Here is an 18,455-nt window from a genome sequence, read left to right on the forward strand (position 1 = left end):
CCATAGAAATCTATTGTCTTATTCCAGTGCGACATTGTATCCGATATTCGTTTTGCTTTTTCGCTCAGTGTGGAAAGGCCTTGAAGCAGTATATAAGGTTTTAGGGTTAAATAAATTAAATAAGTTACAAAGAGATCCTGTTGAGGGTACCGCCCCAGTGACAACCTGTTGTACTCCTGAACATACAATTTAACATATTTGATTTACTACTAAATATCCTTAAAGTTCTACTATACAAATTAGCGTTAAACTAGTATAGTCAGAAAAAGTTTATTTTTTAAGACAATAGAAGTTCATGAGAAGTTCCATTTAGATAGCTTGCTAAATGTGTGTTTGGGTTAGGTTTTGCCTGTATTATGTGGTCCAAATGTCCTGAAAGAAATTGTAAAACCAGAAATGACTTTAAGGGGAACAGCCAAAGTTCCTCATTGTTTTTTAATTTAAACCACAGACTATGTGATGATTTGGGGTATGGTTAAGGAATATAAAACATCATTATCAATAGAAAGTTTGTGTGTGGGTGTGTGTGTGTGTGTGAGAGAGAGAGGGAGAGAGAGAGGGAGAGAGAGAGAGAGAGAGAGAGAGATGGAAGCCAGTTTTTGCCTTTGAGTAAAAGATTTACCAGGTAATAGGAATAATGCTTAAAATGAGAGATAATGTTTAAAATAATAAAGTCACATTGTAACACAAAGTTGCAATTTGTGGGAAATGAAGTCGCATTTACGAGAAATAAAGCCACAGTTAAGACAAATAAAGTCAGAAAGGCAGGAAGAGGCTTCCATAGTGATGGTAATATGTTTGTGTAGATCTGTAAATGGCACAGTCAAGCTTTTGTGAAAGAGGTTTTCAGTGAGGGATGATTTTCCAGCCACAAACAGCATGCAACAGTTGTACTGAAGCTCTGATTAATCATTCTTTCAGAATTAAAGATTTCTAACACGTTCAGCATAAATGCATGCTATCGAGACAAAAACAACAGGGGACAGCATGGCTAATAAAAAACACGCTCTTATCTGTCTCCTTTTCTCTACGGCTCAGTGTATCCCCTTTACCCCGTTCTCTCTCCCCAAGGATGGTGGGAGGGAGGGAGGGAGAGACACTTTCAGTCAGGCATGTCTCATTGGTTGTCGTGCCTCACTGAGTTTTTGGTCTCTTGGCCATGATGCCCAGACATGTCCCATAATCCACTTCACCTCTACTGACCCATCACCACAACCACCCCCAGCAAGCAGCAGGGCAGCTATTAGATCCAGTAAAACACTTTCTCTCTCACACACACACACACACACACACACATGCACACAGACTCCCTAGCAACCAGTCCCTTTATCTTGCTCTGGTAAACAGGATGAGTCTGGTTAAAATAATTTAGCCGAAATGTGTTTGTGTTCTGGGTTCAGTGGTTTTTGCTGTCTGGTCATCTTGAGTTAATAACACAGCGAGAGACTTTAGAGCCTGACAGTTTCACACACATCCGTTCGCTCCTCAGAAAAGCCTCTTGAGTAGCGTTTCGACAATGTGCGCTATTGGTATGTCACATTTACATTGGTTACATACAGCGAGTCCCTGGACTGATTGTAGTCTGGCATCAGTACAGATGCTTTTTAATAGAAAACTCCCCTTGTGTGTGTTAAATGTAAGCAAGATGTTTTGACCCAATTCGTCTGTCTCGTCATTACTTGTGGTTAATGTTTATGGCGTGTTTTAATTATTACATTTTTGATATCTTTGTTAGCGCTCAATGCTAATGAAATGTTGTGTGGTTTGATAATGAATAGCTATCATTTAGCTTGTCCTGACTGTGGCTGAGCAGATAACACAGACCCTCTGCCCACCCGCCTTGAGCATGTCTGTCAGGCTTTTTCAGTTGCTACAGAGTCTCTCCAGGTGCTTTTTATCCATCCACAAGAATCTGCTGTTTCTCCTGTCACTATATTTGCCTCGTTCGGCTTGGTGTTGAGTTTCTTTCTGTCAACCTCTGTGCCTTTCCTGTATCCTCAGTATGTTGATTTCTGTGATGCTGACTGTTTCCTGTTCCCGCTGAGCTCAACACTCACCATGTCGTCGTGCCACCCATGTCGGACCCTAAAATGGCCCCTTAAATCCATTTTTTTTTTTGGACAAGCCCTTTGTTTCTGTTTTCAGTACCCTCCATTTAATCGCTAATTTCAGTTTACATAATATTAATTCAGACTATTTTTCAGGACATGTTGTAGTTCATCTAGAAGGCTGCACACGTCCCAGGATACTCAAGTAGTCCCTACAGAGGTTCAGCACACTGGCTCCAGAGGCCAATCCAGTGACTCAAATCTCCTCGCTCTATTCCTTTATCCGTGTAACTATTTGTCGATTGGTCTCCAGTCTGTCTGCAGAGGTTCTTTGAACCAGGCCGGGTCTGCTCTCCGTCTCTCTGTCTCTGCCTCCCAGACATACTGTACATGTTAACTTCTCCCGTCGAGCTGTGCTGCAACAGTTAGCTCAAGTGCTCCAGACATTATGTGCTGTTCACTGAAAGAATTAATATTAATCAGCATTCTTGATTTGTTTTCCTGTAATTTTCTTTTTACATCTTTTAGACAAAAAAAATTAACAAAATTATGTGTAGTTATAATGCTTGTTTTCAGAGGATATGTCTTGCATTGATTTTATTTCCCTGGCATTTTTTCAAAATAAATCTAACACGGGTATAAATCTAACCAAATTAGTTTAAACGTAAACCTAAAAAAAAAAAAAAATCCCTTAACATTTTACAGAAATGCTTCTCAAATATCTAGTATTCTCAAAAATTTTGTTTTTAGATTCTGTAATGTCTGTTACACTAATGTTAATGTACCATTGTAAAAATGGTTTATTAGCATTGTTCTTTGCTGTTTTTTTTTTTTTAAATAGTATTTTAGGATTCTTAGACTTGATGTGAAAAAAATTAGATTCACAATTTCCTTTTTTCAACAAGCCAAACCAGTTTTACATATTTTTGTTTCCAGGATGTTTGTATTTCTTTTGGAAAACATCCAAAAGATTTAAAAATATAAAGTTATTATTTTATAGGTTCTTTTTGTAATCAAATTAATTTAGACATAAATACAAAAATATACATGCAGTCCTTTTGACATGTCTGTCATTCATTCGTTAAGTGTGTGTGTTTTTACTGTTTGGGTATTTTTGGGTAGTTAGTCTGTGCTTGGTCAGATTCTGTGTCTGTTTCTAATTGTGAAGAGAGATTCTGAGAATCCACTGTCTTTTATGACCTGACTTAATTCCAGTATGTGTTCCAGAAAGACATTGGGCTGATCATGTCACTCTTGCGTGCAGTCATGAAGCAGTAGAGGTTTGAAAAGGATCCTGGTTATTGTTGTGAGTGCAGGTTTAATTCTGAACCTGTTGGATGAGAGTGATGTGAGCTCTTTTGATTCAGTCACCAGCTTCAGAAGCATTTCTAGAGGATTTCGACATTTTCGCAACTTAGTTGTGTCGGGAAATTTAATTTGACAGTAATCAGCTCTAACCATTGCCATTTTTTTTTTATTATTGATTTAGAAATCAATCCACCAGCCATTTAATTCATTCATCAAAATGTAAGCCCCGTAAACGCATCTCGCTGAAAGATATCAAATTGTCAAAAAAGATGTGTCTGTGTGTGTATGTGTGTTTGAGAAGTTGATTTGAAAAGCATGACAATGGAAACAGTACCGTCATACAGTCAAGGGAGCGCTAAAAATGATGGAAAGAGAAAAAAGGGAGGAATGGAAAGGGGAAAAAAATAGGGAGCAGTCACAAGATTTTGTGATTATCACTGCATGAAATGCAAGTAATGACCAAATGAGGAGGAGTGTGTGGCTGCTAGAAAGGCTCTAATGGTTTATGCAATGTTTTCAGGATTAAGGGAGTTAAAAAGGGCTAAATTAAGGGTTGTTTAGGGTCAGTTTGTCTTCTGTCGAGTGTGTGTGTGTGTGTGTGTGTGTGTGTGTGAGCAAGTATGTGTTCGGTTTTATGTGTATTTTTGTGTTAAGGCTGTGTCAGCAACATATGATTCTGATTTCAGACAGTCCAGCTTTAAAGTAATTCAGACCAAACCGCTGCACTAGAATGATGAGTGTGTGTGTGTGTGTGTGTGTGTGTGTGTGGGTCTTTGTGTAACCTCTCACCATAACTGTCTCTCAGGCCACAGCTGAAGTATGAAAATGAGTGGCTTCATTTCACTGTGGTCGCTCTGGGGTGAGAGAGGTCAAATATCACATCGAGATGTGTGTGTATGTGTGTGTTAGACGCCTGATTTAAACTACCACAAAAACTAAGAGCAAACGGTTGGTTTAAGCCACTTTGTAATGTGAGGAGAATTCAGCTCCAATTGCAAATAGCTATTGAATAGCAATCCAATATTCATTCAGCCTGATATATCTTCAGCTCTCTGAAAGGTTTAACCCACTATTACAAGCAAAAGTATTAAGTATATTTTAAATATAACCTTTTGTAAATATAATTTTATATGGGTCAACTTATGTTTATCACAGTTAAATTGTTTAATTGTATTGTTTTATTTTATGTGTTTTTAGTTATTTTAGTATTTTTGGACTGGCATGAACAAATTTGATAGTGACTAAATTTTTATATGAACAAATATCAAACAGTATGAACAGATAGCATTTAATGATTATAATCTTTAAAATAATCTTTGATTAATTTCTTTCCATTGTTGCAGTGTTTAAAGCAACAAGGCAAGGCAACTTTATTTATATAAAGTAGCACATTTGTACACAATGGTAATTCAAAGTGCTTTACATAAAAGAAACTAAAAATCATGAAGAAGAATAATAAACAAGCAATTTAAATACTTTGAAAAATATTTTTTTAAATACTTATTTAAAATGAATTTAAAACATTTAGAAATATAAAATGATTTGACATAAAATACAGTGAATATGTAAAAAACAGTGCAATCAGTTTGGACATCGCACAGTGCTCAATCAATAATGCACAGCTAAACAGATGTGCAAACAAGCAAAATGAAAAGTTCTTCAAGTTCTTCCATTTTCTTTTCTTGAGGTTCACTTTAAATATTTTTTTAAATGCTTTTTTCATGTAATTAAATTACCTTCTTTTTTATTTGTTCCATTTTTTTATTATTTATTTATTTATATTTTGCTGAAGACTCCTTTGTAAGCTGCTGGGATGCTTTTAGTCCAATATAGTGGTTTTTTTTTGTTTTACTTACAATTTTTACAGAACTTCAGGTGCTCGTTTCTAACACTGGGACCTTCTGAAGGATATGCAGAGTGGTGGGTGTTACACGCAGCCAGGAATAGCACAAGGTTTGGCAGACTTTCCATCATTTTACTCTTATCATTAGTTATTCTTGTGTTTGGAATAATAATATCTATCCTGCTTCCTGTGTGAAGAATGCCTTCTCTGAATAGGCATTGCTGACGTGCAACTGTGAGGTCAACTGAATAATGAAATTATGGTGAGCACTTATTGTAAACACTGTTTCTGAATACTTCATACACAAGACTGAGACACACACAGACACACACTGCGAACCTGTTGTGCATTGCAGACAAACATTGGCTGAATTTTCTGTGTTTGTGGTATATCTGACCTCTTTGGCAAGTACTAGTACAAAAAGACATAGTCAGCTAAACGACTTTTTCTCCCCTTTGAGGCACAAGCGAATAAGAGAGAGAAGGAAATAGACAGAGATAGAATGCATTATAGGACAGGGAGTTCATCTTTCTTTGTCTTATGGGACGTTGAGCACCAGGTGCACCACACCGAGCAAGATTCCTGCTGTGTGTGTGTGTTTGTGTGTGTGTCATTCTGTCTGGCGATCACTGTGTATGGAGGTGGTTGCTGTAGTAATGGTCACTGTTGCTGTAGTGATGCCCATGTGGATGTCCCAGTAGGCAGTGAAGGTCAGTGATGCATGATGGGTCACACTACCCATGGAACTAATGCACATAATGAGTGTTTGTCTTGTGTGTGTGCTAGAGAGACATCAGAACAGAGACTAATTGACATTTAATCACATTCCCATTGTGCACCGTGTCTGTTTTCTCCCTAACATGCGCAGGTTAAAGTATGGCAAGGGCAAGCAGGTCTGAACGAAACGTGCTCCTGTACATGTTGAATTCTGGGAGATCTGGATCACTGCCGTTGAGAACACACACATACTCTGCTTTGCCCTCGGCTTCATTAATCCCAAAACACTTTATCTAGAAATGCTTTTAATATGGTCTGAATATAATAGGCATAACGGTCTGTGCTGTTGTTTTGAAATGGCCTAATTTGCGAGAACACAGAAAGTTATCTAGGATCAGTAACAGAATGTGCTGGTCATTTTCTTCACTTAAAGGTAATTTGAGAGAATGGGTGGTAGTGTTTACTAAAGAAGGACCACAATTAAGGAGTGAAGAAATAAAGAAAGAAAAAAAGGATGGAAAGAACCTCGAGGAAAAAAAAGGAAGAAAACGAAGAGGAAAGAAACGGGAGAAAGAAAAAGAAAGAAGGGCAGGAAATAACAAAGAAGCAAGAAGGAAGAAAACCAAGAAATGCAAAGAAAGAATCAATGGAAGGGGAAAAAAAGAAATAAATAAACGGGAAAGGAATAATGAAACAAACAGGAAGAATGGGGAAAAAGAAAACTGAAAGGAGTGAGTGGTTACATGATAGAAGTGTTGAATTCCATCAGTCCAGTGATCCATGTAGAGAGAGAGAGAGAGAGAGAGAGAGAGGAACAGCAGGCTGAGCCTCCTCTTGTTTCATTCCTCCCTTCATCAAACCTCATGAGTTTGTTGTTCATTTTAAAGGATTTCTACTGGAAAAATATAAGCTTTGTTGAAGTAGAACAAACAATCACCCCTAAAACACACACGGCACCATTATGACAAACACACTCGCTCTGAACCTTGCTGGCAGTGAAGACAAATCTACGTTTTTGGTATTTACATTGAGTTCTTCTGTCTGTACGTGGATGAAGAATTACAGGGAAGTGGGTATGGCTGGATGATAATTGCATTTTAATTTTCTTTCACAACACACACACTCACACATAAACACACACACACACACACACACACACACACACACACTCACTTCCATTGAGCTGCTCATCCTGCAGATTTAAAGGTCGCCCTTTATGTGACTGCTGGACCAGTGCAGCAATCTGATTGGATGAGCTTCTGGAAGCAAAAGATCTAATCTAGCTGTGCCTGATCTGATGAGTTGTGTGTGTGTGTGTGTGCTGGAGTGACCTGCCACTGGCACTCTGTGTTTTGTCGAATGCATTAGAATAAACACTGACCCAAATCTCACAGACAAACACACATGCTCAAACACAGAACGCAGCTCCATTATACCTCGTTTGTCTGTCTGCCGAAAAGCTGTTTTTGTGATCTTTCTATGACTACAGTGGTCTTTCCCCTGGAGGCTCAGACCGGAGCTGTTGGCTGTTGTGGGGAACTCACTCAGCGAAGTGTCTGCTCCTTCGGCTCTTTGTGTCAGTTACTCCTCAGTCAGAGACTCTGCCGACTGAAACGAAAAATGTTGCCGTTGTCAAAAATAGTTGTTTCGAAAGCCTGACTCAGCTGTGGTTGTGAACATTTGAAGTGTGTTCGCTGAGCTTTGGATTTTCTCTTTCTGTGAGTCGTGATGGGACAGCTTCAGCTCAATCAGGACCTGTCATGTTGATTTAACAGCTGCATGATCATATTCGAAAATATGGTACAAAAACCTGAACCATGCAGCTGAATATTCAACGCTTGCTTTGAAACTGAACTGTTCTTCAGTCCTTGATGTTAGAATCTTTAATATTCGGGGGAAAGGGAATGTTCATAGTATGACTATATTTTCCAAGTCTCTTAAGCTACTGTATTCAATTATTATTACTATTATTATTATTATTATTAATAATATAAATACAATTTCATACAGTGACTTAAGAGACTAGAATAAGGAATTTTCATAGTTGTTTCATAGTAAATTTATTTTTATTTTTATTAGCAACAGTTACAATTCCATACAATGACAAGAGAATAGAAGAAATGGTCATAATTTATTTTAGCACATTCAATTTCTTTAAATTTTTGCTTGTTACTGGTCTTATTTCACATTATATTATTATTTTAACTTTTAATGTTTAATTAATATGTATTTATATGTGCATTTTTTATTTGTATGCAATTCCTTTGAATAACTTTGAGTTGCTTTTAAATTAAACAGTGTTTAGTATTAAGCAAATATTATTATTTATTATTAAAATAATTAATATTTGTTACTAGTTGTCAGTATCTACAGAACAGGGCAACTGACAGCCATTTCATATTTAACCATTTTATACATTATTTACACTAAATTTAATTTCTTACACGTAAATGTACTCAAAATGCCCATTTAATGAGACTATATATTTATATTTTACTGTTGATTTGCATATCACCATTTGTAACATTTTATTGCAAAGCTGTAAGCTGAAAATACTGCCCCCAAAATACTGTAATAATACTGTGTTTTGGTTGTGTTTTTTTATTACAGGGATTGTGTGTGTGTGTTGTGTACAAGTCTAGATGTTTGTGTGTGTTCGTTTGATAAAATATGAGACAGGCATGAGATGGCTCCATGACGGCAAAAGAATGAGTGTACAGCTACGAACAAACGCTGATACACACACTCCAAAAAAGCACACCCACACTAAATGTCAGTCAATAAAAGATGCTAACTGGGGCAACACTATATTTATTGTGACAAGACTGAATATTTCATTCTTTGTCTCTCTCTCTCTCTCTCTCTCACACACACACACACACACACACACACACACACACAAATATAGAGGCAGATGGTAAATCCCCAGCCCCTTCACATTTTTCTAATGTGTGTTTACACCTTGTTTTAAATCTAAATCATGTTAATCTCTCAGTGTGGCTATTGGGGATTTGTGTGTTCATGGTATATTCTTTTAGAAATACCTGCTTTGTTCTCTGTAATGATTTTGCTCTTCTTGGAATTCAGTTCAATATGAGTCTGACTAGAAATGAAGAGTCTAATTCCATCCATAAAGCTAATTTCCTCTTTTTTCCCCCTTCTGCACATGGGCAGGAAACTATTAAGACCCAAATGTTCTGACCAGTTAAAATCCAGCAGTGATGTAGTGACAACAGAATGTGGCCGCAAAAATGCTTCATAGCAAATCCATCCTCTTGCTAACAGTACACAGGGTGGGATTACCCTGCCTGTTTGGAATGTGAGTTGTGTTTTAGCCTGGAGTGAGTGTGAGCTGGACTCAGGATGGGGTGTGTGTGTGTGTGTGTGTGTGTGTGTGTCTGTCTGTAGAGGAGCACCGTGTGATGCTATTCCACGGTTGGCACGGTGACAGGTTGGCATGGCGCTACCGTAAGGAGACTGGCACTCTGCCTACTGCCATACATCTCAATCTGCATGACATCATAGCAGCTCCTAGCAACCACACACATCACCCCTCCCCCATACACGCCCACAAAGGGCCATTCACAAGTGCAGTGCCCTGCCTTTCTCCATCACTGGAGTCTCTCCTGCGACTCTTTCTGAGCACAGATCCATACCGCCGCTCTAAAGTTTTATAAAGCCAGTACTGGTCAAATCAGTGATAGCTAGAAGAAAGAAAAGACTTTCTTCTTAAAGTGATGGTGATGTTAAAATGGAAAGGAAAACCAGCATTGTGTTTTTGCTGGGCTCCAGAAAAAATAATAATAATAAAAATAAAGGTAGCCAAATATTTTTATATATATTTAAAAGCCAAATGATCTGTTTGACTGCCAAATTGCTGAATCTGTCATCTTGATGTTGTCATTGAAGTGATCTTTATTGATATAAATGCCAGACTGTTAGCATTAAGAATAGCTGTGTCTATTTGAAAAAAATAATATTGTCAAATATTGTGTTGATAATGGTTCCAATGTCTTTAAAACTCTGTTATGAAAAATATTGAATGAATGGTTAATGGTTCATTAAAATCACACTGAACTGGAAACTGATAAACAGTTTAGTGTGGGAGTCAGCTGCAATATCTGCAATGGCTCCGAACGATTCACTCAGAACAAGTGATTCAGATTCAGTCTGCTTACAAGCAAGTTTAAGATCTGTTACCACTTCGTCATTAAAACCAAACCTGTTTATTAGTCATTCGTTGGCAAAACCAATATCAAAGCTCGCTCAGATGTATGTTTTTGTATGTTTTGACTGACACAAAATGGAATTTCTGACTGATACAAACTATATTTATTTGCCAGAATTTTTAAATTTTTGCATTTTTGACATAGTGCTATGCCTCATGCTTGTATGAAAATGCATTAGTGTACGAAATGGGAACGACCTTTTGTTGTTGCTTAACAAGACAACAGGAAAACCCCAAATCTTGTGTTTGACAGTTCTAGAGAAAATGTCAAATTTAAATGTCAAATCTAGTAGGGACTCATCGTGTGATGGCCAGGAACGCGTGTGTTTTTGTGAATAAGTATATTTTCTCATCTTACCTGTTCTATAGTTCCTCATTAGTGCTTACACATACACACATGCACTGTCAGCACTTCTCACTCTCACCTCTTAATGAGCACGAACTAATGGAAACTAATTATGTGTATGTGTGTGTGTGTGAACTTGTGTGAGTGTAATTGGGGGTTAAATTGAATGAAGGTGGATCACCCGCTGTGACAATATTGGTTTATTTAACTACATAATGGGAGTGTGTGTTTGTGTGTTTTATATATGTATACTAATATGTGTGTGCATCTCCTTTTCAGGGCAAACTCATTTCTCACACTTAGGTCCTAGCAGAAATGCAACATGGCCCGTAGTATATTGTGGCATATTTTTAGGTCTGTCTGTGTCTCTGATCACTCAAACTCAAACAGGGATTGTTCTGCAGGAAACATTAAGGCTCCTGGGCCTACTCAGGAAAACATATGCATGGCTTTTCTAATAACATGGTGGTGTGTGTGTGTGTGTGTGTGTATTCCCATGGGATCAGATTCTTATCTTAGGGACTAGTAACAGGAGAATACACTGGAGCTTTTTTTCATCTTGTCCATATTCTGAGACACACACAAACGTTAGTTTGTTTTTGGATGTTTCTAAGGTAATATTAGGTTGCAATGTCTCATTTAAGAGCATTTCCTTAGCCAAAGGCTGTGTGTATACGTGTGTTTGAATGTGCTTGTGTTTTGCGTGTGTGATTTATAGAGGTAAATTAGGGTTTCCTTTTCCTGCTTTGGTTTACAGCAAGAATTCCAATTAAAAGTCCTATAAATCTAAACCTAATTCGCCATGACAATAACAAAACCCCTCTTCTTTTCTCTCTCTCTCTCTCTTTCTCTCTCTCTAGCAACTTCTAATGGAACACAGGAAGGGTTGGAAAACAGAGAAGGTGGGGTTTGTAGCACGAGATCCATGAAGATCATCATGAAAGTGGGCCAAGGTGAGTTAAACACACACACACACACACACACACACACTCCTTCTTTATCTTCAGCATGTCCAAAGGTAAAGTCATTTAAGCCCCATTTGGTGGATGATTAAGTCATCTGACTCATTAACTGCCACTTAGATTGCAGTTAAACATTATCCAAGTTGGCATTACTTCATATAGTTCACACAATTCATTTACATTTACACAGAATGCACATTGATTTAGTACTCTGACTCATAAGCAGAGACAGGAAGTTAGACATAAAAGGATGCTGACACCAAAATCTAAACGAATACGTTCAAACATATGCTGAACCGAAATTCATTTCCTTGAATGTTTTTTGTTCCTAATTTGTTATGCATGTGATTGAATGTTTCAGATCCAAATGCACCAGATCCAGATTTAACGGACCTCCCAGACCGGGACCGGGACAATGAGATCAAGGACCCCACAACCAGCCCTTCCCGCGAGATTGACCGAGACCGAGACCGAAACAGAGACACAGATGGGAATGGATCCATAATGCCTGGCAAAGGTGAAAACACAAATCATCTGTTTAAACCAGCTTGTTTGGGATGATGATAGCGTTTTCCTGTAAATGACATTGCATATTTACAGGACAAACTGATCTGAATTCAGCAGCGAGGATCTACTACAGTAAATTTTACTAAGAAAGCCAGCATATGAAATGCAGCAATGCAGAGCTACTGCCTCCCTCAGGCAGCTGTGTGTGTTCAAGAGAGAGACAGGAGTTAATGTAGCATGTCTTTATCACGTCCTAGCAGCCATTAACCTACGGGAGGTCTAAACTTCATTAGGAGAGAAACAGAGAGACAGAATCATTAAGAAAGAACAGAGCGACTCGTGCTGCATCTCCGCAGATTCTTCTGCTCGGAGAGGAGACATTAGACTCGGAAATAAGTGCTATCACATCTTCTCAAAACCGGCTAGTCAGTGGGTTATATGAGCGACTAGTCAACTAATTGGTATAATTAATCTAGGTTCGGCATCACCTGATTCCATTTGGACATTCTTCAAATATTTTGTCTACTTAAACCCTGCCACTTTCTTACAATCGACCTCAAGCTGATGTTCAGATCTGCCTCCATTCAATCAATAATTGGTGGATAAAACCAATCCCCCTCCAATATTTTTTATTTTTTTATTTTTACTTGGATGTAAACCACAATATGGAAGAGTATTTGTTGCAATTTGTTGAAATATATGTATCAAAAGTAAAATTTTGAAATATGAACTACACTACCGTTCCAGAGTTTGGGGGTCACCAAGATCTCTTTAAAAACAAAATGTTTTCACAACTGTTTTCAGCATGGATGATTGCAAGAAATGTTTCTTGGGAACCAAATTAGTATATTAGCATGATTTCTGAGGGATCATGTGACACTAAAGACTGGATAAATGTCTGCTGAAAATTCAGTTTTGCCATCACAGGAATGATTAATTACATTTTTTTATAGGTTTTGATGAGAATAAGTAATTGATGAGCATAAGAAACTTCTTTCAAAACCATTAAAAAACAAATCTTGCTGACCCCTAAACTTTTGAATGGTAGTGAAAATAGTCAACCTCAATAATAATCAACTATTGGATGACTAGTTGACCATCATGACCCAGCCCTACTATTAAACGACAAATGCTGCTTTATTTTAGTGTGTACCATTGAAATACACAACAACAACTTTGCATTGCTTACACTGCTGGAAGTATTGTTCATTGCTGGACTACTGTTTGAAAGGGTAATTCCAATCTGGGTGTGCGTTGTTTAGCTTCCTACTGCCGTTAAATTTACTTGACAACATGGATTTTATTGTCAAGCAAAAATGTGTATTCATAATGCCTATTTAGCTACAGGAGTCATTGGTAGTTAGTTATTTCAGCTGGCAGTGCAACAATAAATACAGCAGATGTTTTATTTACTTAAAAAGTAGCTCAGTGCCAACGCTAACAAACTCAGAGGCTTGTTTCTACAGCCATTGTCAGTTATCTTTGCCTCAGACAACAGCGAGTGACTCTAAACACTGATAATGAGAGCATGTGTTGCTAACCTCATTCTTACTGATAGAAAAGAAAAACGAGTGTGCGTCGCTCTTAATGTTGTCCTTTTTTTCTTTTCAGACACAATAAACCAAAATAACAGTCCCGGTTCGGTGGAAGGTATTTTCGGCTCTAAACCGGCTCTCTTTGCTGCCATCGGAGCCGGCTGTGTCATCTTCCTCCTCATCATCATCATCCTCATCGTCTTGCTCCTCAAGCTTCGCAAGAGAACCCGCAAACACTCGCAGCCCAGGGGCGGAACCAGCCTGTCACTCAGCACTCTGGCCACACCCAAAGGAGCCGCCCAGGCCGGCTCGGAACCGAGTGACATCATCATCCCCCTGCGGACATCAGACAATAACTACTGTCCACACTATGAAAAAGTGAGCGGAGACTATGGGCACCCGGTCTACATAGTGCAGGAAATGCCGCAACAGAGCCCCGCCAATATCTACTACAAAGTCTGAGAGAACAAGAGCGAGGCAACCGCAATAAGAACTCATTTTTGTAAGGTATCCTGAATCGTTTTTTTCATTACCTAACCCCGTCTGCGAGAGGATGGAGAGGGAGAAGTGGAAAAGAGGAATGAAAAAGACTATGTGGATGAAATTCCTCTCAGATTTCCTTCCCTCCGTCCCTTTTCCGAACACTACACTGTGTGTATGTGTGTGTGCCTGTCGCTCTTGATGTGTGTGAAACAGCAGAAAACTTCTCCAATCTGCGTGGCACTCAGGCACGGACTTCACTGCTGAAGAACAGCCGACAACCAATCACAGAGGGACGCTAGAGTGACATCACAAAGCAGGAAGCTCTCATTAGTGTTTTTTTTGTACCATTACGACTCTTCGCTTAGTTTTTTTCTCTGTTTTTCATCCATCACAGTGTTTCGTTTTTATCAGCATCAACTTGATTCTTGCAGCTTTCGCAGTGTCTCGCTCAAAGAAAATGTCTTAAACACTGTTACGAACGCCGCTCTCTTCCTCACACACTCAATATGTCTTCTCATTTCCTTGCGTCTCTCAAGACACTCATTCATTTTACATGCTGTAGAGGCAATAGAACAAAAACACACACACACACGCATACACACACACTTTGCTGTTGACAGGTCAGTAACAGACAGCTTCTCGTTGGAAAAGCCAGTGAGTGTAATAGGGAATTTAATATGTAAACACCAGTGTCAGACCTTTCAGAAATCCCAGTCTGCTTTTCGTTCCTTTGAGAATTATTTCAGTTGAAATTCTCTCTCCTCTCAGCAGAGCACGCGTAGTTATTTGTTATCTTTTGTCAGTGATGCGGGAAGTGCTGATTGTATCTTGTCATTTTTTTTTTTCTTATTCTATCTCCCAAAGGTTTGTAGGTCAAAAACATCTTTAGGGATCTGCCTCTACACCATGAGCCTATGACCTCTTTTCAGTCACAAACATGCTAACATGTATCTTTGCATAATTTTGTCCACTAACATTTTTTTTTTTTTTTTTCTGTTTGGATGTAGACATGGACTCTTACAGTATGACCTTTTGTGTATGTGTCCCACGCAGAAGCCAAAAATCCATCAACATACAGAACACATGAAGTTATGCCTTCACCTCTCCCTCCTCTCAGATATGCACATCAATTATCCCTGTTTCCAAACAAACACGAGCAAAAAAAAGAAAAAAAACCTCCATGAATCAAGAGAATCAAAACAAGCTCACCATATCATCCTGGAAAATCTAGTGCTAGATCTATTTTTATATGGCCTGCACAGGAAATGATAAACAGCAAACAGTGGCGGCAGGTGTGTTTACGCCTATGCTAATTTAAAATTAGCAGCATTGCATCTGGCCTCCAGCGCAGCCAATCAGAGGAAGCCCAATATTTCTCTGTAGATTTCTCATAAAATAGATTTTTAAATAATATTTCGATTAGGGTTTACTGCTGTTTTTTTTTTTTTTTTTTTTTTTGTTGTTGTTGTTTCTTCTTAATTTAGTTTCTAAGGCCCGAGATTATGTAAATAATGTATGTTGGAAAAAAATGTTGAATATAAAAGTTCCATTTTATGAGAGACCCTGCTAATGAAAATATAATTAGGATTTTTGAAAATGCAAGAGCTTTTGTAAATACAATTTCTTTTTTTGTTTTTTTGGGAAAAAGACATTTTGTAAGTAAAATGTTTCCTTTCTCATGGTTCTCTCTTTTTAGTTGGCTTTTGATTAAGGAGACTTAGAGGTCCCTGTACAACGGGTTTTAAAAGGTCAGCCTGAAGCAGCAAAAAGACCTACAAGTCCCTTCACATACACACACACACACACACACTCTGATACACACACAAACACACATACGCTGTCCTCCCTATTTCACAAGGGGATGGTGGTATTTTTGTCTTGTTTTATTTATTTTTTTGTGTAGTTTTTTTCTTTAATTTTTACAAATGCTGTGATGGAACCAGGTCAGATATTCCATGCCATGGTTCATGGAGGAGGAAAAGAGGAGAGAGAGAATTATTACTCAAGAAATGCCTAAACACACACACACAATTACTAACTGACCCACCAGTCATTCTTATAGCACACAATATACATGCATATATATATATATATATAAACACCATAAGATACAGGGCAAGCACCAGCAAACTACTTCACCAAAACTAAACCAGCAACAGCCTGTGTAACTAAACTGAATATTTATGTACGTTTGATTGAGCTGTTTATGGCAGTTCAGTTCTTTAGGATTGACATTAGAAGAGCACTTTTTGAAATTCATGGATTTGTTTTTACCCATAGAAAGGCACATAGGTGCACCAGTCAGCTTATTATTAAAGTGGATCAGTCGCGGTATCACACTGCAAAGAAATCATTGTAAGAACAGTCATTTTGTCTTGTTTTCCAGTACAGATATCCTGACAAAAACAAAGTTTATTTTAAAAGCTACATTGTTTTATAAAGTCTTTGTTTCAGATACATCCAATGGATTTTGGTGAGCTTTATGCTTACCGAAACAACTGAATTCAGTCCTAAATATTTTGATATTTTACTGGAAAAGCATCGTTTAATGTATGAGTGCTGCTGTAGTGGGATCTTAGTCTTTTGCTGCAGGCTTTTTGCAGCTTAGCTTACACATTTGGTTCACTGTACTCTTAACAGCTGTAAGGCATACCCTCCTTTTGACGTTGTCTGTACCCTAACAATAAGGTGAGAAAAAAAACCTCAGAAAAAAAACAGTCAGCCGTCTTGTTTATCAGATTGGGCTTGAGGCTTTGATTCCTCTCTAATGCTGCGGTCAGACACCTGTGATGTTGTGTGGATCTCACTGACATCTGTTAATAACATTTCTCCCAGTGAGGTTGACTTATTTAAGGAGAACCTACTTAAACCTAGCATTCATGTGAACACACACACATACACACACATACACACACTCCCCCTCAGGCAAAGAGACAGATTGGTGGTGACTTTTGACCCTGTAAGGATTATCACAATATTATGAAAGAGACAAATCTAATGAGAAAACCTTCTCCATGGCCTAGATCCATCCCATCACACACACTTCATCCACTCTTTCACAAAATGTACTTGTTCATAGAGCGGGTCAGTGCAGTGCTGAGGCCTTGGGCCAACCGCGACTCCCACAAAAAAAGCTTGTGCTGAACAACGTTTCCTCCTGCTGTTGCTGATTTTTTTTTAAATATTACTATTATTCAGTGAACTACATTATTATTGCTATAATTTTCTTTTACTACGATTTTGTTGCAGATTTCAGTATTATTGATTTAAGTCTTGATGTATGTGTTGGCAGCGCTGATGCCCCTGTGGCGACAGCGGTTCTTTGTTTTGGTAGAATTCACACAGTGTCCTCAGAGTTCCCCGATATATGACACTAAAGCCAAGTCTCAGCCCTCAGAAAGCATTTTAAAAGGATAAATAAAGTTTTTTCCTATGGAAGCTGCTCGTCTCGTGTTTTTGACTGCTCGTCTGTTTGAAAGGCACAATGAGAGAATGAATGAAGTTTAAATGTGTGTTTGCAGCAGTCGCTTTCTGTCCAATGTACTCATGTTATATGTCAGCTGTGCTGCTGTTTCAAACAAAACAAGATGTCTCAGCGAGTGACGCTCTCTGTGTCACAAATATTTCATAATGTCTCTGGGTATCTGTCCCCGGCCACTCAAGACTCGCACACAAACAGTCTTGTTTGACTCTAGCGCATTAAAGTTTCAGTGGTCGGAAAGCATTCTGTCTCATATTTATCGGCATTTGTGGAAAATGTCTGTCTTCTGTGGTCTGCTAGTTTGATCTAGATTAGTATTATGCTATATATATATATATATATATATATATAAACATTTGAACCATGCAATTTTATATTTGTTAGATTTGTTGGTAACTAATAGTGTTAACAAAAGCAAAAATACATTTTCTGAATCAACGTGACAGTTAACCTTGCTTCTACAAGTCCTTAAACTCTCTTAATGTTCCTAGTGCAATGCTGTATCAGGTGAGCTACAGAGTAAGTTCACTACTTCAGAAAAGACTGTATAAAAAAAACATTTATAGACAAAATTGGAACCATCCGCATAAAATAAATCTTTATAAATCAATAATCTACCCTGAAATAATCATTTGTGTGAAAGGGAATTACAGTTTATTATTATTATTATTATTATTATTATTATTGCCCTTTAAGCATTAATGGCAGCTGGAAAAGGCAGTGTAATATGTATAAACAAGTTTTGAAAAAATGTAGGTAGAGACATATTTCCAATGAGCCTTTTGAACTACAATTGCAGGCTCACCATACAGTTATTCTGACTATAAGGGTGGGGTCAAGTAGTTCTTACAGATGTAATGAAACTAGTTCATTAACAGAAATATAACTGTATTTAGGAATGACATATAATTTACTTTATTAATATATATGAAATTAAAGTTTTGATTGTGCGAGATAGCAAAACAAGGAGACTTGGAGAGTATTAGACAAGTCATGT

General features: G+C 37.9%; 1 protein-coding gene across 1 annotated transcript in view; it reads left to right on the forward strand.

The window, feature by feature from the left end:
* The window catches only part of efnb1 (ephrin-B1), a 33,494-nt gene extending 16,079 nt beyond the window's left edge, over positions 1-17,415 (forward strand). Inside the window, exons 3-5 of the mRNA XM_052592665.1 lie at positions 11,351-11,443; positions 11,814-11,969; positions 13,571-17,415. Of these exons, the coding sequence (XP_052448625.1) occupies positions 11,351-11,443; positions 11,814-11,969; positions 13,571-13,956 (635 nt within the window). The 3' untranslated portion in view covers positions 13,957-17,415. The remainder of the gene's footprint in view (positions 1-11,350; positions 11,444-11,813; positions 11,970-13,570) is intronic.
* The last annotated feature ends 1,040 nt before the right edge of the window (positions 17,416-18,455 follow it).

This window comes from Carassius gibelio, chromosome A5 (assembly GCF_023724105.1).
Source record: "Carassius gibelio isolate Cgi1373 ecotype wild population from Czech Republic chromosome A5, carGib1.2-hapl.c, whole genome shotgun sequence".
Lineage (NCBI taxonomy): Eukaryota > Metazoa > Chordata > Actinopteri > Cypriniformes > Cyprinidae > Carassius > Carassius gibelio.